Source organism: Labrus bergylta, chromosome 12 (genome assembly GCF_963930695.1).
Source record: "Labrus bergylta chromosome 12, fLabBer1.1, whole genome shotgun sequence".
Taxonomy (NCBI): Eukaryota; Metazoa; Chordata; class Actinopteri; order Labriformes; family Labridae; genus Labrus; species Labrus bergylta.
In genome coordinates, this window is record NC_089206.1 from 17,160,800 (window position 1) to 17,183,597 (window position 22,798).

General features: G+C 41.7%; 2 protein-coding genes across 4 annotated transcripts; both read right to left on the reverse strand.

Annotated features, from left to right (window-relative positions):
• Positions 1–544: 544 nt before the first annotated feature.
• Positions 545–12,597, reverse strand: larp4aa (La ribonucleoprotein 4Aa). Of its 3 annotated transcripts, none has more exons than XM_020648281.3 (17): positions 11,948–12,597; positions 9,720–9,837; positions 9,348–9,506; positions 8,224–8,305; positions 7,983–8,119; positions 7,795–7,898; positions 7,576–7,686; positions 7,421–7,474; positions 7,113–7,322; positions 6,741–6,844; positions 6,497–6,538; positions 4,858–5,091; positions 4,701–4,755; positions 4,439–4,597; positions 4,173–4,318; positions 3,390–3,654; positions 545–3,045 (listed from the first exon to the last, which is right to left on the reverse strand). In XM_020648281.3, exons 1-17 carry the CDS (start codon positions 12,101–12,103, stop codon positions 2,659–2,661), a joined length of 2,523 nt encoding a protein of 840 aa, XP_020503937.2. In that variant the 5' UTR covers positions 12,104–12,597; the 3' UTR covers positions 545–2,658. The 3 variants fall into 3 exon arrangements, with proteins under 3 accessions (XP_020503937.2, XP_065816971.1, XP_020503938.2); XM_065960899.1 differs by lacking the exon at positions 11,948–12,597 and adding an exon at positions 11,393–11,421; XM_020648282.3 differs by lacking the exon at positions 6,497–6,538 and having other exon boundaries at positions 11,948–12,595.
• A 1,578-nt stretch (positions 12,598–14,175) lies between these two features.
• On the reverse strand, positions 14,176–22,759 carry LOC109994782 (ATP-dependent 6-phosphofructokinase, muscle type). Its single transcript, XM_020648252.3, has 22 exons — positions 22,551–22,759; positions 21,455–21,528; positions 21,168–21,245; positions 20,420–20,609; positions 19,617–19,782; positions 19,406–19,450; positions 18,794–18,902; positions 18,593–18,688; positions 18,406–18,498; positions 18,169–18,294; positions 17,983–18,047; positions 17,659–17,722; positions 17,385–17,531; positions 16,867–16,937; positions 16,680–16,767; positions 16,404–16,556; positions 16,158–16,322; positions 15,989–16,050; positions 15,667–15,778; positions 15,446–15,545; positions 14,666–14,771; positions 14,176–14,571 (listed from the first exon to the last, which is right to left on the reverse strand). The coding sequence occupies exons 1-22, from the start codon at positions 22,639–22,641 to the stop codon at positions 14,430–14,432; spliced, it is 2,343 nt and encodes a 780-aa protein (XP_020503908.2). The 5' UTR covers positions 22,642–22,759; the 3' UTR covers positions 14,176–14,429.
• Between the last annotated feature and the right edge of the window lie 39 nt (positions 22,760–22,798).

Sequence of the window (22,798 nt, forward strand, 5' to 3'; positions counted from 1 at the left end):
CATAATGCATTATCCCCCAACTATAGATCATACTAATTAAATCAGAACACACCTAGTGGATGTTTTACTTTAATTATTAATCAGAACTATATCATTAAAACGTAAAACATTTCTGTCTGTCAATATATTAATTAAGGATTATTTAAATGGTAGAGCGTTTCTTAGTCCAGTCTTTGGCTATTATTTTAGAATCATTATGTGTCATGAACTGTAGAGAGCAAATGTCCCACTTCCATCCTCTTAAAAGGTCAGGGTGCTGCTTTTCTGTTAAATGTGATAGTAACCTGAACATCCCATTTTTGATCAAAGGTTGGTAAACAAACGGTTTTACCTATGCTCTGACTTCATCAGCTTTTTAGGCCCAAATAAACCAAGCTGGTAGATTTTTCAGCTCCAAGCTGCTTATGGTTGCATCTGTTATCACTCCATTACTGACCCTCTGACTTGATTTTTTTTTGCTGCCGATTAATTTTCTGTTGGTGTAGGTAATGAATGTGGAGAACAAACAAACAGTAAAACAAACAAAGAATCAAACACTTGAAAGCCAAATCAAAATAATTTATTTTTGGTGACATGTCATACAGGTCTAGGATTGTGTCTCAAACACTTGGTTTATCCATTACTACATTTCCTTTTTGCCACCCCAACCCAAATTAACATAAAATAACAAAAACATATGGAGGAGGGAGCATTTTCCTGTAGATATTTGTAAGCCTGTCAACATCAACCATATGCTTCTAATATGATTTCACATTACTCATGAGTAAGATTCTCTTTAAAAACAAGTTAGTGCATGTATTTAATTATTCTAAACCACTAGCTGCTCATACTCATTAATGAAAAAGAAATACAACCCCAGTGATTGGTTATTTGTTTACTGCATTACTAAATCCATAGTCAATGCCTCAAGTATTTTTTTTCACTTAGCTGACATCCAGGACAGTATATAAATGTCATATGCGTGATTTTATTTTGCCAATGCGATTTCACACAACTTTGGGGAAACCAGCCTACCAAGATTGGGAGAAAAGCCTTGTGCATCAGAATTAAAATAAATACATTTAAAAAGCAATACATACAGTGAGTCCAACTTCAAATTCTAAGTCAGCCTCTTTGTTTTTCAAAAAAAAAAAAAAAATTAAAAAAAGGCAAAAAAATAAAACAAAAACAGCAAACTCACCCTAAAAGCACAAAACAGTTTGGTGGAAACCTGCTGTCAAAACCTTCCTCTGTAAATTCTGTACTAGAACAATTACATTCTCCCACACATGTTTCTAGTGAAGGGTTATCACAATAAAGCATAGGCAACTACACCTCTACAGCTTCGTCAAAATCCAGTTTAACTGGGCCAAAAATGTCCCCAAGACTACATTATTAAGCAGATCTCGTCAATAAAAATCAAACTTTATTCTAGCACTATGATTGTAGGCAGCTGGCACATAGCACGTGAAAATGTTCCAATTTTCTTTTTACCCACAACTTGGCTGCCAAATATTATGTAGCTATCATCTTTAGCTAACAGCACTCAGTCTAATTTTGACACTATGCCATTGTTCAGAACAATTCACAGATATAAGCCTAACCTGGATATCCTGTGATGATGTAGAAAAGCCAAACCTCAACTAAACCTTCAGGTGCAATAAACAGTCGAACGTCACCACTTCAACCAATTCCATCTTTACTCCTGAAAAACATCAACCTAATACCCAAACAAACATGTAAACAGAGAACCTGACTGATTATCAACATGACAATGATCTGAATCAGAGTATTCGGTTCAGAGAGATAAAAACTTGACATGAAAAACTTGGGACCAGGCTAGTAGTAGGTTCACGTGGCTAGCAGGCCAGCAATCCCCCAAAGTCGATTTCCGCTTCAAACAAAACCACACATCTGACTGCGGCGTACATTGACAGCTTCTGATATCTGAATGATATAATTTTAGCCAATTATGAACGGAGATCAAAAGACCACCTTAGGACACAAGTCATTATTATACATTAGAAGATCCCACTGTCCAGTTTCAGGACGACAATTCTGAATTTCGGATGTAAAAATCAAATAAATCATCCATTTCATTACATCAGTGCAACAGCACACTGCAGCACCTCAATCATTTTGCTTAACAATCAATGCATACACAGACATCAGTCAACCCTTCAGTCATACTTGCAAACCTAAGCAAACAAGAAAAAACAAACTGATGTCTCATTGCGTGTAAGTGATGTCTTTGTATATGTACATGACATATATGCATGTTCTTTTCTGCTTAGTGCATATTGTTCTTGCAGACATCTATTCGTTTAAAACAAAAAGAAAACAAAGTAGAGGGCCGTTTAAGCGGCCCAGCATCCAACCTCTCCCTAACAGAGCATAAATGAGAGGGCCTCCAGATAAATCACTTAAAATTACTTTAAGTAGAACACTGGAGGCCAACAGAGATATTCCTTTTCAAATCACTCATTAAAGTTCTTCAGGTGTCATTTTGCTCATCAGTCCTGGATGTCCTGGTCTTTTTGTCAGTTTAAAAGCTTTTGTTTTGACAAGTTCCAGGGGGAGGTGGCTACCATAATGTTGTTGCTTTTGTTATTCATTTTTATATAATTATATATATCCATGTATATATTCATACAACTTTTTTCTATTCATAATCAGTTTTTACTTTGGCGATACTGGCGGGATATTCTGCTCTTTGCCAGTGTGCCGGTAGCCTCCTTGGGGGGAGCTGCGTCGGGCCGGAGGCGGGCGCCTCTGGTCCCGAAACTTGAGGCCCCCAGTGCCTCTGGGGCCGTTGCTGCGGTAGTAGCCTTGAGAGTCACGTTCACGCGGTGGCCGGCTCTCCTTGCATTCCCACCCCCCCTCCCTGTCGTGGCTTTTCTCTTGTTTGTCCCCGCTGCTGGAGCCCGGCTCCTCTGCCTTGTTTACACGCAGCTCGCGTAATGGCTGGCCTGACACTGTGCCTGAGGGAGCTTGAGCTGGGGCAGCAGGGGGAGGGTCCTTGGGTGGCCGTTGGCATACCTCTGCGTAGCTGAGCTTACGAGGTTCCTTAAACAAGAATTGGAAAAAAGAAAATCACAGAATGAAACAGCTATAACTCGGACTCCAAATCTACATTTAATTCATGACCTTCCTCGTCAAACCCTCAGATCTCATAATCTTAACGCTCATCGGGGTAGGAGTGAACATCCTGGACTTTTGGTGGGAAAGGGCAGAGGGAGATAAAGGAGGAGGAGAGAGGAGTGAGAGGGTAGGTAGAGATAGAAGAGAACCAAAGCCATTAAGTCCACTACCATACTTTCCCTCTATGCGCAGTAGATCTCATCACTGGGAAGACGACTCTGCACCATAAAATAAATTGAAGGCTATCATTAAAAGAACCAGATCTTCACCTGTGCAGGGGTGGAAAGAGCAGCTGTAGCAGGGGCTGGCGTGCTGGGTGTCACTGGGGTTGAGGCAGCAGAGGGCTGAGGCCTGGAGGCAGGCACCGGCTGCGACGAGGAGGAGGAGGAGGAGGTGGTGGTGGTGGTGGTGGAGGAGGAGGAGGAGGAGGGTGGGTTTACAGCTGTTTGAATTGGCGGGCGGGGAGTCACTTTGGGAGCTGGAGCTGGAGCTGGGGGCTCTGCACGTTCAACCCTCCTCTCCGGGCGAGTGATCCTGCAAGACATGAGATGAAGACATTCTAGTTACCACTGTCATAGTGCTTTCACGCCTGAACAAAACTCCTTAGAACATCCAGAATTTTTAGAGTGAGCTGCATGTATGAATGCTAACAGCTCAACTCTAAAATATAAAGCAAATATTTAGGATTTCACTGCGAGTGAACGGAAGGGTTTTGTGACGTTTATTGTGTGACCTTCACCCGAACTCAGACCGTCTCTGTGCATGAAATTAAACTGCTTCATCATGTCTTTCATTCCGTAGTTACTTCATCCCTTCTTTATTAATATTATGAACGTGTCTTCCTACATGCGTCTTGCCTCCTGAGATCTGTCCTGTTCGACAGGGACAGTCCCCCATTGTGAGGTGCATGTGTGAACAAGCAACTCAGGATGAGTTCAGGGGCATTCTGCATTAGAGTTTCTAGACACTTTAAGGAGTGCAGTTGTGAAAACGGGAAACTTCAAAATCAACAATTGAAATTGTAACTGCACAGTCTATTGAGACATTTGTACCCAGTGGATGGAGGTCCAGGTGGTTGTGTTGCAGATTTCACAGCAGCAGGAGAAGGACTTGAGACAGCCACAGCCACAGCCTCTTCTGTGGCTGGGGCTTGGCCTGAAGCAGGACTCACAGTGGCTTCCTTATTGGCTTGTTCAGTCTGAAAAAACAAACAGAAATATATTCTGATTCAAGGGGGGAGCACACATTACACCTGAGAGATCACATTTTAATAATACTCTTGGTGCAGTTTGTCTGTATGTGTCTCATTTCTTCTTACCTTATCCCTGTACAAACCACGAACAACGTCTGACATTCGGTTTTCCAACACGGGCTCCCCCTGTGTGCTGACCACGCAACCGGGGAGAGGTGGGAAATTGGTAGCAGCTAAATCAAACTTGGGTGGAGAAACTTTGACCTCTGTTAGTGGTATAGGTCTCTGAGGAATAAAATAAAATAAAAACAGTAAGACCTCAGGATTTTCAGAATTTACTCCTTTTTTTTTTTTAAAGCGCCTAGAAGCCATAAACATTGTCCTTTACCGTAATACGTTCATCTTCTCGCCTCCTTCGTGTTCCCCTGTATGTCGTGCTCCGTCTAAAACACAAAATAAGTAAATCAACAACCATAATTCTTGATTAGTCAAGCACTAATTCAAATGGGAGCCATGACAGCTAGGCACAAATCCCACAGGTTTACCTTCCACGTCCGGCCATGCTGTTGTCGTCACTAGGGTCCAAAGAGGAGGAAGAGGAGGAGAGATGAGAGAATGCTGAGCTCAGGTCAGAGGCCGTCTGGACTGGGTTAGTGGTGGAGGCAGCAACAGGAGTGGGGGGCTGCGGGCTGCGCAATCCAGTCAGACTATCCAGCGGGACAGGAGTTATCGAGGCTGGGGTCACCTCTCCTGTTCTCACCGGGGGCTTCACATGGTTTCTGTTGCAAAGAGGAAAAGGTATTAGCACGGTCAATATTACGTTAACACTGATACGAGAATCAGATAGAAACCAGTGTTTCCTGGAAAGCTTTTTGCACCAAGCTGGCTTCATTGGGGGTCAATATTGTCTCTTTAATGTATTATTCAGTTTTAACAGCTTCATGGTGAGAGGAAGTTTTCTCTGAGTAATGGTAATGTTAGAATCAAATTATGTTCAGCAATTGTTATAGAAAATCAGATCCAGTTTAATGTTACCCACCTGTATGAATCTACAATTGGAGCTTGATAACATTTATATTAAAAAAAAAAACATATTTTCTTTGTTATCTAAAAAAGTTTTAGCTCTTAACACAGAGGTTGAAACAGTTCTGTGTGTTCAAAGGAAACACTGGTGGAGGAATAAGACAGCATGCTGTGTCATTTATGGTGGATGTGTAGGCATGCTGGGGGATTTTAGCCTACATTGTGCTCAGTTGGTTAAAGCAGTGAAGACACTGATGTTAGAAAACCGTATTTTTTTTCTTGCAATCTGCAAACAACAAATGGAAACTCAATGGAAAAAGCCAACAACACCCATGTATAACCAAGAAAGGGTACTTCTATCCTGATGCGTCATGAACAACATTTTGGCATATTTTGTCAGTTTGACACACTGATTGATCTTCCCACGAGTCTTTCACCCTCAGATCTCATAATCTGAACGCTCATTGGGAGGAGAGCGAAGCACCTGACTTTTGAAGTGAAGGGTAGAGAGAAAAGAGGAAGAGAAAGATAGAGTTAAAGCCAGATACTCCACTCTCTGTTGTCCCTCTATGCGCATCTTGATCTCATCATCGGGTGTGACTCGAGAAGAATCCACTCAGATATGTCTTTGTGAAGTTGCTTTGTTGGGGCTGAACAATCTTGCTAAACTGTCACCTCTTTGCCAAGGATTTTAAGGCCTCTAAAAGTCGTTAGTGTTTCTTTGTTACGACATCACATGGCACATAGTAACAATCACTGACAAAGAGCAGCCATAAAACAAAGACAAAACCACGAAACATATATATATATATTTTTTTTGAATGGGAGGTTAGTTAGCATTAAGAGAAAATGTTACATGTAACAATGTCGATGGAAGGCGGACAAATTGTAGCAAAGACGGCCATTACTAAAAAAGCCAGTTAATCAGAATCAGAAGCTGCTGCCCTGTAGTAAGCAAGACTTCATTAATCAAATGACTTGAAAAATCCAGGATGTCCAATAAATGGCAACAAACATTCATCACGCTGATTCAAGGGATTAATGGCTTTTAAAATCGGCCTGGTAGAAGGCATACGCCCCGTTATGGATTCATTTGGCTGCTGCGGTATGGTAGGAGATGAGGGTAGTGATGAAACTTATTGTACAGTATAGTAGTGGTACCTGAAGGCATTTATTACATTCTTTCTTGAATAGAGGGGGACGCTGTAGGGGGGACAGTAAAAAAGACGGGATCAATTCCCTGCAGAGGTTACATTTTCCTTTGATAAAATTCAACTGCAGATGATCTGATATTAACGCTTTATATCTACCAAACACTGACACAAGTGGTCATACATTCCAAGTGGAACATGATTTATGCCAACAAAATTGCAGAGTAACAAAAAGCGTTTTGAAATGTTCTTACCGGTTTCTGTTGAATGGGCGAGTGATATTAAGAGAGTTGGAACCAGTCTTGTAGTGGCCGGCAGAGCCAAATCCATTCACAAAACTACTGTTGGGGAACGGTGCCTGCACAAATTAAGAAGACAACATTTAAAAACCTTTAAATCCAACAATCTGTGAAGTAATTCAATTAACAGCTTACAAAAAAGGGCCAGAATTGATTTTTTTTAAACGACATTATCATTTGTGTTTTTAACACGATGCATGAAAAACTTTGGATGAGTATTAGAGAGATGTATCTAAACATCCAGCCACATCTAAATCAAAGAAGCAGTAGGAATGAATTTGTGTAGGTTTGAGTTAGTGTGGTTGTTTTCATAGCAGTGGGTCTCACCAAAGGAGTTTCAAAATACGGTGTGGGCGAAGGCGTCCAGGTGGGAGGTACGATGCCGTAGACTGGGTACTGCTGCTGGGGGTAGACGTGCTGCATGTAGAGAGGAGAGCTGTACTGGGACTGGCTTTGGGACTGCTGAGCGTACAGGCTGCTGTCCATGCTACGATAGCCATTCTTTGCAAAGAATGTGTTGATGGCCTTTATCCTTGCCTGACAGTGTGACAAAAATAAATCAACGTTAAATGACTCAAATCAGCTTCACAACAAGGGGCATTTCCAAAATGACTCAGGAGTGTTAGCCACCTTACCATAATGGGTTTTCCCTGAAATGTTTTTACTTCCTCTCTCAAGTACTTGTAGGCCTGGAAGATGATAAGAGAGGATCATGAAGCAATTCATGAGGCTGCATATCAGCTGAATAATTCAGACAGTGTGGAGAAGAGCGCAACTTGACATGAATTACCTGTTGAGCATCTGTGTCTGATTGGAATGTGATGTACCAGTTGTTGTTATGCGCAAACTCAACACTCATCACCTTTGGACAGTTGTCATTTTTGAAAAGAGCCTCCACTTCCTGTGAAACAGATACAAACAATAGTCTCACACTTGAGGTAAATACCAATCACAACTTGGGGCTTCCCAAGACTTTGTTTTTTTGAGCATATAAAGAAGTTAGTTTTACCTCCACAGGGGTTGTTTCAGGGACCTCCCTCAGGATGATAATGCACCGCTTGTGATTGGGACGCACCTTCTCTCCTTTCTCATCCACTTGTACCATCGGAGAGGCTGAGGAAAATTCATGGTAATTATGTCACACCACAGACTCGCGTCGACTGATTTAAAATAAAACTTCTTAAACTTCCAACTTACATCTCAGCACGTCAAGGATGAGGTCCATGTCAGTGGTGAGGGCCTTGATGCCCTCCATGCTTGCTATAGTCCAAATAGGGACAAACTGGTCACTGTCCATCTGGGACATCAGGTACAAATCCTTAGAAAGGTTCTCTCTGAATTAGAACAAGACAGATTGTTGCAAGTTAGCCGCCTGCTAACTAGGGATACTTTCTAAACCATAAAGTATGCAAAGGTGGGCTGAGTGCTTTGCTCTCACCTAGAGAAATAAAACTCCAGCTCTTTCTTCAGAGACTCTCGTAGATTCTCCGAGGAGACCGGTTGTTCATCAGCTTTGGAATCTGGTGAAAAACAAAACGACCAGTTAGACATGATTTAACGCAACTGTTCTACTGTGAAGACAACTTTAAACAACCAATCAATCTTTATTTGTATAGCATCAATTCATAACAAATGTTATATCAAGGCACTTTACGAAAAGCAGGTAAAAGACCTTACTCCTTGTTATATTATGTTACAAAATAGCAGGTAAATGACCAGTTTAAGAAACAACATAACTGGTCTAAACTGGGAAGCAATTCATGAAAATGAACAATTTGGCTAGAGCTCTATCGTTAACTAGAGACAGCACTGAACAACACAGTAGCAGCAAGAAACAGGAAGTGAGGCAATATGCTCACCGTAGAAAAAAAATAGGCCTATAATGTTCAGTTTTAGATCTACTGTTGATAGGGCTGTTCCCTGATCAGAATTGTTAGTCACACTTCAACAGATCCACTCACTCAACTAATTCAACGTCTTCCCTGCTGCTGCGTTTTAGTAAATATGACATAGACGGAAGCACTTCATTTAATATCGCCTACATTTATTTTATCTTTTTTTACATGCAAGACGCACGCTTTAATGCCTTTGATCCTCTTGCCTTGTGGTCATAGTTCAGTTCTAAAATCCCATAAGTTTTTAAACACTCTGTTGTCATTTAAATTGTTGGGTAAAATAGATTGTGTATCATTTTATTCTCAGCCTGTGAAAACATGTGTGTTGTGGGGCTCCACAGTATAGTAGAAATAAGTATAACCAGTGGACATAAAGAGACAGTAGTCTGCAGGTTCTAATTTCCTTATAAGGCTCCACCCAATGATTAAATCACCTGATGGGGATACCCACCTTCTGACTGGTAGAGGAAAACGTGCTGCTATGTGTAGAATATTTGAGTAACATCACTCACAGAAATGTTTCTTATTAAAGCTGTGGAGACTATGATATCAGACCATAGAACTTTTTTTCTCAACGTTTTTTTTTTAATCCCTTACAGACTCTTTTACTTTGATTATAAGGAAGAATAATTCTTAGTTGCAGTTGATGTTTGGAGACGTGACTGACCTGACGTCCCCGTGGTGGCCTCGGCGGGGGAAAATCCCAACTCTGGAGGGTCCATTCCATTAACTGCTATCTCAGCTGTTGCTGTGGAGCTGCTGTCATCCAGGGCCGTGAATCCCACAGTGTACTGCTTGCACCCAGCAGACAAAGGCTCAGAATAACCTGTGAACACGGTAGTGTTTCATTTAGAAACAACAAAGGGCTCCTTTAGCTTGTCTGTTTAGAAAGTACAAGTGTCCCCCCCTTCTCAAAAAAGTATTTCTATACATTAAAATGAACTTTTTTTTTTCCACTTTAAAACTCATTCAGTTGTGATCAATTCTATTATGAGTTCCCCAGGAGTTAATAAATCGGGCCAATGGCAGTGTATTGCACCTTCACTGATGTCCGAAGGGGGCCAATGAGGACTGTTGGTAACAGCCTCACTGGAGGCCACAGGCATCTCCTGCCACACCTTGGCATTTGGGTTCAAACCGGCGCCCTTAGAGGTGACCTTAAAAGCAGAAACAGCGTTATTAGCAAAGTTACAGCAAGAGCAAGTCAAGGCTAAATAACACAAACAGTCTAATTGACACTTCTGCATTTGAATAGTTTATACACTAATATTTGTATTCACACAGATTTTATGTGTTTTATCTGCAATTTAAATTGTCACTCCACAAAATATCATGCATTTAATATTCTAGTGAGTGACCTTACACCAGCATTAGATTAGTCTTGGACTACAAGACAGCACACAGCATGTTTCAAACTCATTTGTTTACAACACAAACAAACTGAGGTAAGATTGAAATCCAATACTGAGCACTGAGCAGCAAGATCTGAGCAACTTTGATGCAGTACAACTTTCTCTAGCTCTCAATGGTAAGAACCACTGCCCTTGAAATAAACGTCAGCCTGGAAAACGACGGGAAACATAGAGCATAAAACAACGGGCTCCGACTAAACTATAAAATACTAGTGGCCGGATGCCACAATCATGCTCCTTCAGACAAACAAAACACCTTGACTTCATGAAAATATACAACCAATTTGTGTAAAAAAACAAAACTTAACAAATCTGTATTGTATAGGTTTAAAAAAGGTGCACATTTATCCCTCAAGTGTTTGACAGAAACTGAAATTAAAGTTGTTGAGATACTACATCTTCACACTTCGCATGAAAGCCCATCAACTGTCACAAACGCATTAATTACTTAAAACACTAATTGAAATCAGCTTGGGCAATCTTAGGATGGCAGAAACACCTGCACACCATTGTGCGTCCAAACACCAGAGATACGGGGAAATGGGCATCATAGGGCCCCGTGATCCCCTGTCAACTAACCAGTCTATAACCCTGTCAAATCATAGGGAGGAGAATAACTACTGAAGTGTTGAGAAACCAGCATGTCTATTTTGTTATAAATGTTGACAACACAGGGTCAAACAACAAACTAATACAATTATACAACTTTTGAATGAACATGATTCAAGGAATTGATGTCCTGGGCTGGGGAGTGGCAGAAGAAACCCCTGACCCTTGCAAAGATCTCTGGGCCAAGAATAGATCACATACTGTGCATATTAAGGCGTTCGGATACTGATGTGAACTAAGTGTGCTTTACCCAAATATGAGTAAGAGACAGGTGCACACATCTTTAAAAAAAAAAAAAAATGCCACTAGCTGTTAAGTTTGCCAGGTTTTCCCACTTTTGACATTGCCACTTGCTAACAAATCCACCTCCTCCCTGCAGAAGCACTCGGCCTGACAAGTCCAGCTGCCGGATACACAACACGTCTCCAGACACTTCTCCTCTTCTTCTCCAGGTAGAAAAAAAAAATAAAGGTCAGGCCTCAGGTGTCACTCAAAACGACAACGAACAATTATGACCCCGTGCAACTTGACACGTTGGTTACAATGCACGCTTCTGTGTTACAGGGCCAAGTAATGTCAGCTGACCCTGCTGCGCAGCACAGGCCAAGGTATTTGCAACGCATGCCACTGCGCTAGCTAAGTCAGCTAAGCAAGCCGCGATTAGCTACCAGATAACATTTGTGATTGGCACCTTTCATCCTTTGACCGCCGATCTAAAACATCCATCACCACACAAGTCGAGGACAACTTCAGCAATACGTCTCCGCTTAAAAAAAAAAAAAAGAAGCGGTCATTCTACGTTGGTGTTACAGTTTTAAGTTGCAGGCTGCTGATGATTACTCAGCAAACTACTTAATGAGCTTGGCTGCTCCAAGAGGCTAAGCTAACAAAAAAAAAACTCCTAAATGATCCTCCTGTGGCTGCTGGTGATCAAGTTAGTAGCTGTGCAAAACGCTGCCGTATGTGTGCTGTCCTCTTTACTGTGTAACACAACCGGACAGTGATTATGCAAATGATCACTAAGTCGATAACGAGCTGAACATTTTTACCTTATTAGGCGTCTTATGTGGATTAATTTTAGCAGCTCGATCACTATCGTTCACTCCACACACACAGGGAGAGAGAGAGAGGGGCGAGGAGGGGGGTGGGGTAGTGGTGGTGGTGTTGGGGGGGGGTGCGAACTGTGCTCACAGGGTTTCCCAGTCTTGCAGCTAGCTGAATAAGCTAATAAGAAGGCCTCACTCACCATGCCGCCTGACCCTCTCTCGCTCCCCGGCGGAGCCTCGTCCTTCCCTCCGGTCTCCGGTCCGGGATCAGCCTCCTCCTCCTCTTCCTCCTCTTCCTCCTCCTCCTGCAGCAGCAGCAGCGGCGGCGGCGGCTCTCCGCTCCGGTCTGAACTCATCAGCCGCTCCTGACTCACTTCCACCCGCTTCGCGTTCTCCCAGCGCGCCCCTTCCCCCCCACCACCACCACTACCTCCTCCTCTTCCCGAAGTAAAAGGTAAGGCTCGGCGGTGTGACTAGTCGTCTCCTGCTCGACAGCACACTGAATCTACTAGCTGGCTAGCTAGCCGGCTAGCTGGTGAGCTACCGACTGCGGCTAACGACCTAGCGTGCTGTGAATCAGCCTAGCGGGGCTAACGCCAGCTAGCTCAATGAATCAAACCTGCGCGTTGCGTTACTGCCGGTGTGAGCTTTGCAAAACCATGACTCTACTTAGACCTCAGGGTGCCCGCGGTTGTCTCTCCAACAATCACGACACACACACACTTCCTACACGGGCGACCGGAGCGGACACTGGGGACACGCAGCCTTCCTCAGCGCACGCACACAGTCCGCCGACGTCCCGGCTGCCACCGCGAGTTCTCGGTGACCTCTGCAACAAACCATTTCCTTTTCCTTTTCCGGATGCACCGCACTTTTTTTTCTTTTTTTTTTTTTACCATCTGTTAAAAAAGTCATTGTTCCTATATATTAATACCAAATTCTGGAGTAGACCTATAATTTAAATACTTATTTTAGCTGCATATTTTATTGTTTTGTTCAAGATATTAAAAGTTAAATTCCAGCGACCTTACTTTTTTTTATTTCAAAGCCGAAAGGGTGACCGATCTAAAAACAGCCTTTAAAGATGTAGCACTAACAAATTGATGATGTATAATGATATGTATGCTGTTTGTGTCCTTGGCACAGGGTTTACATGAACTATTTGTTATATGTGTATCTCCTCTCTCTGTGTGTGTGTGTGTGTGTGTGTGTGTGTGTGTGTGTGTGGGGGGGGGGGGGGGGTTGGGGGGGTTTATGTCCATGGATTGGATTGTGGGTTTTCACCTATGGTTTTCACTCCTGTTTGTATTGTGATGTAATAAAAATGTTAACAAAAATTGTATTTATTGTTGATGATTTGTTTCTAGAAGAAGACTCAACTGCGGGTTGGGAAGGAATCTAAAATAGCAAAGTTTGTCTCCTATCCTGGTTTGAAACCATAGTTTGAAAGAAACACATTTTTTAAGAAACAAAATAATTTAAATATAATGTAAGCCTACATCTCCAAACGTCGTAACCTCTTCAATCTTTAGCTATTTATGCTATTAGTATGTCACAGTATAATGTCTATTGTGTGTCCAGTTGTAACAATAGAAGAAGAATTTAATTTTTTTGCACATCTGTTTTCTTCTGCAATTACCAGTACTCTGTTTTACAGAGTAGCACATTTCTTCAGATTGAATAATAACGCTGCTTCCTCGTTGCCCATATTCAGGAACAGCAAGCAGGTTTAATGAGTAGTCTTTTGTTTGAGATCAAAAGAAAACTGATGTTATCACCTTGTTTGCCCCTCTTGAATAGCTCAAATCAGGAAGGACAGAAGAATTGAATGACCACAGAAAGCTTGATCAAACATAACCCACACAGCATTATGTTGTCAAACCACTTTTTATTGGACTATCAATGTTGTAGATAGAAATGGCTCCAGTTGTTGGGCTCCCTTTGAAATACTGATAAGGAAAGAAAAAGTGACTGGATTATGCATGCCACAGTTAGCGTGCTTAGATATTTTGTAGGGGAATCTTCATAGACATGTTTCATATGCATTTTAGAGGCTTTGAACATAAAGTAAGGGTGAGCTATATTAACCTAAAACTTCTACTTAATCTAAAAGCATAGCTGCAATAAATCACATGTAAATGTTTAGAACACTGAAGGGAATTTATTATCACCAGTATTATTAAATCTACGTATTTTGAAGTGTTAAAATTAACAGGAGTACGTCCACTAAAAAGATCTACTGATGGAAATGTTGCAGTCAACACAGAATGTTCAGATTCAGGTTACACAGCGCCCCGACCTTTGCTTATGAGTAGCTCATCCGCATTGTTTTACTAAATTGTGGGTAAATAAAGTAAGATTCTCAGTTGAAATGGTTCTTCAGACAAGTCATATTCTACTTTCTTAATACAAAGGACAGACAGTGATGTTTTGTTTTTTTAAATGTATATTTTTCAGTTGTTACTTGATGTCTTCCATTTTTTGCTTCACTAAAACATTTGCTAGTTGTCAGAGCAACAGAACAATGAATTCTAAGAAACAAAAACACATTCAAGATTAGGATTGGGGAATCAGTCGCTCCTTTACCAGAGCATGTGAACATGTATTGAAGACTTTATAATGGAACAGAAAAATTCCCCACTCTGACTTGTAAATGCTAAGTTTGGCAGTTTTCAGTGTGGCCTATTTTCCGAGTGGACTCCTCTTCTTGATCACATGCTCCATGTCGGTGTGTTCCGATGTGTCCAGTTTGATGTTGTACTTGGCCAGGATCTTCATGATGGGCCTGATCTTCAGCCACCACTGTGTCTTAGGGATGCGATGCCTGAAACAGACGGAGGAGGGGTCATTCCATATAGTCTCCATAAAACATGTTACTTGTAGTACAGTAAGTCAAATTGGCGAAACATTTTTCTTACTCAAAATCTGTGTCTCCCTTCAGGTCAGCAAGAGGCTGGAAAGTGAGAGCCCTTTTCTTCATGCCCAGCACGCAGGCAGAGTCTGGTGTGTTAGCGAAGATACGACCTAAAGGGGACAAGAAGTTAAACAAATCCAGTTTACTAAACGTGTTCTGCTCCTTTTGATCCTTTTCTTTGCATTCTCATTCCTTATGCAAAGCACTAAAATGGTCTCTCTGTTGGATTTCTACTATATAAATAAAGCCCTCTGTTTTACCTATTTTTGTTTATTGTTATGCTTTATTCATTTCTAGATGTACACAGGTCACTGGAAATGACATCCAACTCTCGATGGGACTTACAAACAGAGACGTTTAAGCTTCTATCTAAAGTAACAGTCGTCAATTTTCAGAAAAAATTAACATTTTATATGATTCTGATAATATAACTGGACCCTAATTAATGATTGTTTAATATGAGAGTACCATTTTAATGTTATAATATTTTTAGTGGTACAAAATGTTAACTATTTCACATACTGGTGATTTGTTACAACATTGTATGCTTTTATAGAAGTTGATCCAAAGTTTTGTCTAAGTAGGCATCTGCAAACTAATCAGTGATGAAGCCCCAAAGAGACATGTTGTTCAGGAATAAGTACAAAGTGGTAAAAGTCTTTCAAAATTATATCTCGGTACAGTACTTCAAATAAATGAACTGAAATCACATTTCACTGCTATCTTTTTGTAAAACCAATTCTCAGAATATGCAACAGAATCATTTGATCCAATGCTCACGTACCATGCCTGTAGCACTCCTTGAGTTTCTCAGAAAGCCACAGCACAGACTTGGCCCCCATCTTTGTGCCAAAGTTTCTGTCAAAGGGTGTTGGAGTGCCGCCCTGTAGTCAATCAAAGACAGACACGCGTGTTATTGTTAGAATTGTAAAAATAGAAGAAGAAAGGACTAAATCTGTTCCAGTTTTCTTAGAGTGGATTGGACACATCACTGCATGAACTGACCTGCTGCATGTGTCCCAGAACGTTCTTGCGGCAGTCAAAGATGCCTTTTCCTTCCTCTGAGTACAGGTTGAAGACAAAGTCAGTGGTGTAGTTGGCGTTACTGTTCTCATTCCTGATGTAGAACAAACAAGGGGCAAACTATTTTACTAGAAGGATGTTTAGGTTTACTTAGCTCATATGCCTTTAGAGTAAGTGGCCCTTTTCACAGCAAACAACGTTTAATCAAGTTTGTTGCCTCAGAAGTAAGCACTTAGACTTCAGGTATTGGAACAAAACACTTCATCTCATCTACAAGTGTGGGTCACACCTGATCAAAACCCACCTGAGAATCAAACCTCTCTTCACTGTTGTCTTCATCTTCTCCAGGAGATGTTCTACATTCGCCTACAGGTCCAAATACACACATCCCGATCAGAACACATCACTGCCTTAAAGCTTCAGAGATTCTAAAAACCTGAACACCTGACAAACAGGCGCAGTCATCAGCTCACCTCCAGATCTCTAATGCTGAATTTCTCCTCAAAGATGTAGGCGGCATCAGCACCAGCAGCCATACCAGCCATGGTGGCCAAGTAGCCGCAGTATCCACCCATAGTCTCAACAATGAAAACGCGGCGCTTGGTCCCTGCTGCAGACTGCTTTATTCTGTCACAAGTCTGCAGAAAAACACAGGAGCAATATATTTAGCTTAATTCTTATTGTATATATGAGTGTGTGTATGCTGTTGAGGCACTGACAGAGGTGATGGTGTTGAGGGCGGTGTCAGCGCCGATGCTGAAGTCAGAGCCAGGGACGTTGTTGGAGACGGTGGCGGGGATGACCACCATCGGAATGCACATCTCCTCGTACTTCTCTCTGGCCTGAACCATCTCCAGGCCTCCCACATAAGCCTGCAGCACAAGGAGGAGGTTAAATTAAACTATTTCAGGACATTTTTTTTGTAAAGGTGGCATCAGCCATTATTAACATGACTTTTATATTTGTAAAAGTGAGGAATGGCTGACACGTCTTACCTCAAATCCACCGATGATCACCAGAGCGTGGATGTTGAACTTTGCAATGTTCTGGCTGATTTCCTCCAACATTTTCCCTGGAAGAGTTCTTTTGGGACATAGACAAATTGCACAGTGTGAGGTTTTGCAGTCTAAGGAGCGACGTTTTACTGTATGCGTTTTTTTTTAAATTTTTTACTTGTTTTACCTCTTGGTGCCCAACATTGAACCTCCTTTTCCGGTCCAGCCGCTCACTGCAGTCCAGACAATCGGCTCAATCTGCAATGAGGACAAAATACTGACTGAAAATGGGTCAAGAAGAGCAGTGCAATCAACAGATGGCAGCCTTTTATGTTAAGTTTGGGAAGTTTTTATCTGACAAACTAAGTGGTAAACGTGCTCTGTTTTATTTGTGTTTCCTTATGGCACTACATGTTTCGTAAGTTATGTCTTGTAAACACTGAAGCTTGGGCATCTTTAGGCATTTGGACAAAAAAAATCAATTAAACATTTTTAAAGAAATGAATTAACTTTTGATACACATCCCTGCTACCATTTCTTGCAATAACATCATTGAAGTAGTCTAGATTTAAGTTTTGTCCTGTTTGTTTCCTATTTGTTTGTCTATCATACCATGAAAAACATCAGGTTTCACATCATTCTTAACAGATTTATACCACATTTATAGTAACAATTGAAATTCTGGTACAGAGTGGGGAAACTCACCTGTCCATGAGCCAGACCGTCGAAGCCGTCATGGACAGCCAACATGGTGTGACCCTGGATGATACCCATCCTGACAGCTGAGCGAACGGCAGCATTCATACCAGCACAGGGAGCGCCAATGTTCATTATAGCCACATTGATGTTGCTCTATCAGTAAAAGGAAGCAATAAGGTGGACAAAGGGTTGAGGATTGGAACAAAAATACTGGTGTATATGTTTAAATCATGAATGTAATGTCCATAAAGACAGTTCAGAGATTATGGACACTCCTCACCTTAACATCTGGGGGGTTGATGTGAGCCAGCAGCTTGTATGTATTCCAGTTGTTCTCAAAACTCCTTCAATTTAAAAATAAAGTTCAGTGCTACTTCATCAGTGAAAATTAAAATCATTCATTCTGTTTTTTTTTTTTCAGTATTTAATTTGGGGAAGATATTAATTTCTGCCTGTATATAAATTGAGTTTATTTCCCTTATTTTCCTCTCATGTTTACTGAGCTTGCTGTTTTGTGTTTTTACCTTAAGCTGAATATTTTCTTGGCTAAATGCAATGAAATCATTATAACATTTGTTGGATTTTAAGAATATCAAAGACTTACTTTCCTCTGAGCTTGATGGCATCCTCAAATCTGCCCTCAGCCATTGCAGCGGTCACATCTTTGGTCTGATGCCAAGAGAGAAAGAAAGAATGTAGGAGAGAAAGAAATACCCTCAAAACAAGTAGCCTATCACTCAACAAAGAAATGAGGTGGTTTCTTATTTGGTATGAAAATACTGTGACGTACCACTTGCACACACTCCATGAGTGGCAGTCTGACTGCTTGGTTCCCAGACAAGCTGACCACACAGGCAGGAGTTTCTGGAGTGGCCTCCAGCAGCGCCATCACTGCCTCCACACCCATCCTGCTGCCCTGGATCACACAAACACAAACACACAGAGTCAGATCTCCGGTAGTGTGTAGGGACTGGAGAGGCAGTGGTATACACTTTACTTTATACTTGTAGTTTTTAGAGAAATTTACCAGGATTCTGTCGAAGGCAGAGGGTGTTCCTCCTCTTTGAACGTGTCCAAGAACAGTGGTACGAGTATCAAAGCCGAGCCTTTCAGTCACCAGCTGGTGACGAACAAAACCACCTGTTAGCATGATGTGTTCTCTGTGATACTCGGAATAAAAATGCATCACACTGACATCAGAAAGAAGTGCTTGCCTTTTTGATCTGTTCGGATGTGATTGGTTTGCCGTCTCTGGCCATTGCACCCTCAGCCACAATGATCACATTCAGACGAGAACCTCTGGCTCTTTGCTGTTAACAAATAACAATCAAAGTAATGTAATTGATGCAATTTGAATAAAAAAATGATGGAGCAGCTTGGCAGGCATCTTCAACTGCTAATACAGACACACATACATTTGTCAACCTCCTGCACAAGTGGTCCTCCCAACCCTCATCTGGTGGCATCTCTGGAATGAACACCCAGTCTGCACCACAGGCCAACGCCGTCACCAGGGCCAGATACCTGCAGACGGGCACACACACAGGATAAAGCCAAAGTACTAGCCAAAGAGGACTTAATGTTCTACTGTATATACACTGGGATGAAAGAGAGCAGATAGGAGGGGGGGGATTAAGCACAACATAAGAGTGGCATTTTTCAAAAGTATTTTTCCCTTTAAGTTGTTGGGAATTGGGGAAAAGAGATGCCACTGAGTTTCCCATCCAGATACAAACTGTGGACATGGTGAGTACCATGTCTGCCATGTTAGCTAAAAAGATGCCTAGAAAGAGCATTTAACTGTCGTGGTTTCATTTTCTTTTGATGCCAGTATGAATGAAAGCTATAAGATAACACAAATAAAAGGGAACTGAAAACCTCTTTCATTTTCAAAAATCTAAATATCTGCAGTCAATGATCATGCTACAGAAGATCCTGACCGGTGAAGTTGTGTGTTTATACACACACAGATGTGTACCTGTCAATAGACAACACACACACATGGACCAAGTACACAAGGAACTGACCCGCAGTGTCTTCCCATCACTTCCAGGATGAACGTCCTCTGGTGGCTGTGGAGTGACAGAGATTATATCTTTATAGTGTCTATAGTGTCAATTAAACAAACAAAACCCATTTGCTCATTTTACTGTTTTTTCCTGCTGCTATGAAATATATTTTCTACATGTTGAAATTAATCACTGTGTGGGTAGACGTTGGGTGGCAATTGTGCTTTACCTCTGTGCAGTCGTGGTGATTGCGTCGACCACCTCGATGATGCGATGCAGGGCAGAGTCAGTGCCGATGGTCATGTCTGTTCCACAGAAGTCATTATCGATGGAGCCCACCATGCCCACGATGTTCAGGTGGGAAGATTTCTTGGCCTCTTCATTTGTGATCTTACCTGCAGAAAAGAAAACAGTCACTGATAGTAGTACAGGTGAAAAGAGAAATATACAATACCTAATATTAAAAAGTGCAATTACACCCGATGTAGGTTCACTGTAAAGGATGAAAGCATAAACAAGAAATGTACAGCCAGCAACTCTGAGGCTCAACATGCTCAATGCTAACTGCAAGCTAGCATGCACACAACTTAAAGCAAAGTTTATGGATATTACCTATATAAAGCATTATATGACACTTGAGAGGATAATTTGCTTTCCTGAGAGAGATGCGTGCACAATTCTATGGCCAAACATTCAATATTTTGATCAAGATATTTCCCTTAAGGCAAAAAGTGTGAAGCTGTTGGAAAATCCAATAAATCACCAAAATGACCAAGAAGCACTCCTCTAGGGAGCAGACATATTTGTTTAATATGTAATCTGAATGTATCAAAAGGTGTTTAGATATTTGAAGCCTTAGCAATAACCAACCCAACATGCAGGAGTTGAGAACTTTTTAATGGTACCTGTGAATTAAAGATATCCATAATAACCTCCATGACGTTCTTAAAGGCACATCTGAGTGTAAAGCCTGAAGTAATATAAATATTTAACTTCTAATATTTCCCAAAACCTCTATTTCTGTCTCTTTACCAGCTTTGACAAGGTCCGCCAGCAGTCCACTCCACTCAGTCCTGAATTCGTTGGCTCCAGTCAGACTGCCATCTCCTCCAATCACACACAGGTTGGTGATGCCCAGCTTAACCAGGTTACGAGCTGCAGTCATACGGCCCTCTCTGCAGCGGAAATCCTTACAGCGTGCACTGCCTATCACTGTACCCCCCTAAAAACATCAAGATGAGAAGCAAGTTGCATAATACTGTAAAATCATGTGAGGTTGCAGCCTGCCTTTGAGGTGGAAGTATAAATGTATCTCTCATTTCAAATGTTTCATTTCCCTGTTGAGGGAGAATCAAGCGCTGTTTTAAGGGTGAAACTGTCAATGTTGTTCCAGTTCTGTTAAGTGGTGATGTAAGGGACAAAAGAACAACAGATGAAGATGAATGCATTGATTCATCTACTTGTGTACTTTTGCTTTGTTGTGTATTCTTTTTCGTAACTGCAAAGTATGTTTAAGGACATGGTGGTGTGGTTATTTTTAAGCAATAAAAACAGCACAACAAAATGAAGAAAACTAAACTTAACCAAAAGTATCAGAAAGGCTAGACACCAGTGAATGTCTTGTTAGATGAACCAACACTTTAATACCATATTACCAGAACCACAAGACTTGTAGATATCTTAGTTTCTATACTACAAAAACATCATATTGCTCCTGTGTGTAGGTATCGCTGTGTGAGTCTGTTTTTCTTCTGTGTTCAATCGGCTGCACGTCACTCACCAGCTGCAGCATCATGGACACACTCTCCCACGTGGCGAGGCGGATGTTGTCTCCTCCATCCACCAGACCTTGGTAGCCCTGCAGCACAAATGAACATACACTGTGGTTATAACAAGATACAGGTCTGCCTTCAAATGGATTGAAAACCAGCACATGCGACAGCGAAAAAAACAAAAAAAACACTCACTTTTCTTTCATAACAAAATCCTCTTACGCTTTGTGCATCAATATATTGTATTTATTTGTAAAATCATGGCAAGGTGTTAGACTGCAGACTCATTCTGTACCTCATGAACAAAGTAGACTTTTGCTCCGGTGTAGAGACCCACTCTGACTGTGGCTCTCACCGCAGCGTTCATACCTGAGACACACAGAAAACACGGTCTGTGAGCACTTATTAACTCACACTACAACACAGGGGATCAATGTAATCAACATTTCTTATCAGGACATGGAGACTTTACAGACCTTTCTTAACCTTTAAGTGACCTCTCATTGGCAACAGATGAAACAAAAATAACCATAGGGAAAGGACAGGGGTCAAGTTAAGGGGGACTGTATGTCTTGTGCACCATGGATGTGCAGTACACTAAAGGCCACAGTGTGAGCTTGTGTTGTGAGAGAGCAAGGTGGCATGTGGCGGCTCTTGTTTCAGCAGACAGCAGCTGAGGATCGGGGGGGGGGGGGGGCGTTTCTCTCTGTCCATACCAGAAAAAGGTCAGAGCCACTAAAATTAGCCCCGAAGATGAGAAATAGGTGAACACTTACAGGCAGATAAAGCCCCTGCATAAAGAGTAAGGGTCAGGTTGGAGGGGAAGATGATACAGGAAGATGGCACGAGGAAAAAACAGAGACATCACCCAGCTTAACTCAAAATTAGGTAGTGGTTACAGGCATAAGTATGTGTTGTGTGTATGGAATTGTTTTAACCATGTTTATATGTGCATCTTTTGATGATGTAAGTATTGCTTAAATACAGGATGAGTAAATCATTATATGCTTTGTCATTGTACAGACATTTGAGTGTATGCTGGATGAAGCTCAAACACTGTTGGTGTTGTGTACTCATGATGATGTAATCTCCATTTATTGCAAATGTCTCTTTGACAGCTGGCCTTCACTCAGATCAATGGAAAAAATGCTTCTTGCCCTTTCTGTTCTTTGGCTCGTGAACTCACTCAGCACGTCATGCAGTCAGAGAATTTAACATGATACTTATTTGGCGTGCGTACGATAGATGCCAGCCGACTCTTCTACAGCTGGTGGGGATTCAGTGTTGTGCAATCAGAAACACCATCAGGAAAGATGCTGTCCTGTAACCGTTGCAATTTTAACAGTTCAATTTGTTTTTGGTGAAATATTACAGCCTTATCTTCTGCTTACCTTGTGCATCTCCTCCTGACGTCAGCACAGCAATGGAGCGTCCGAGCCCCATCTTAGTGGGGTCCATGGTCGGGTGGATATCCTTTGACATGTTTCCAAAGGAAGCTGCTCAGGCACACCGGTGGGCACAAAAAAAAAAGAGAACGAACAGAGTGCAGCTGCTTCTCCTTCACTCTCTACTCCTTAGAGGAGGCACTGGTGAGGGTAGTCTACAGGCTTTATAGACTAACTGTCCCTTATCCTGCCCC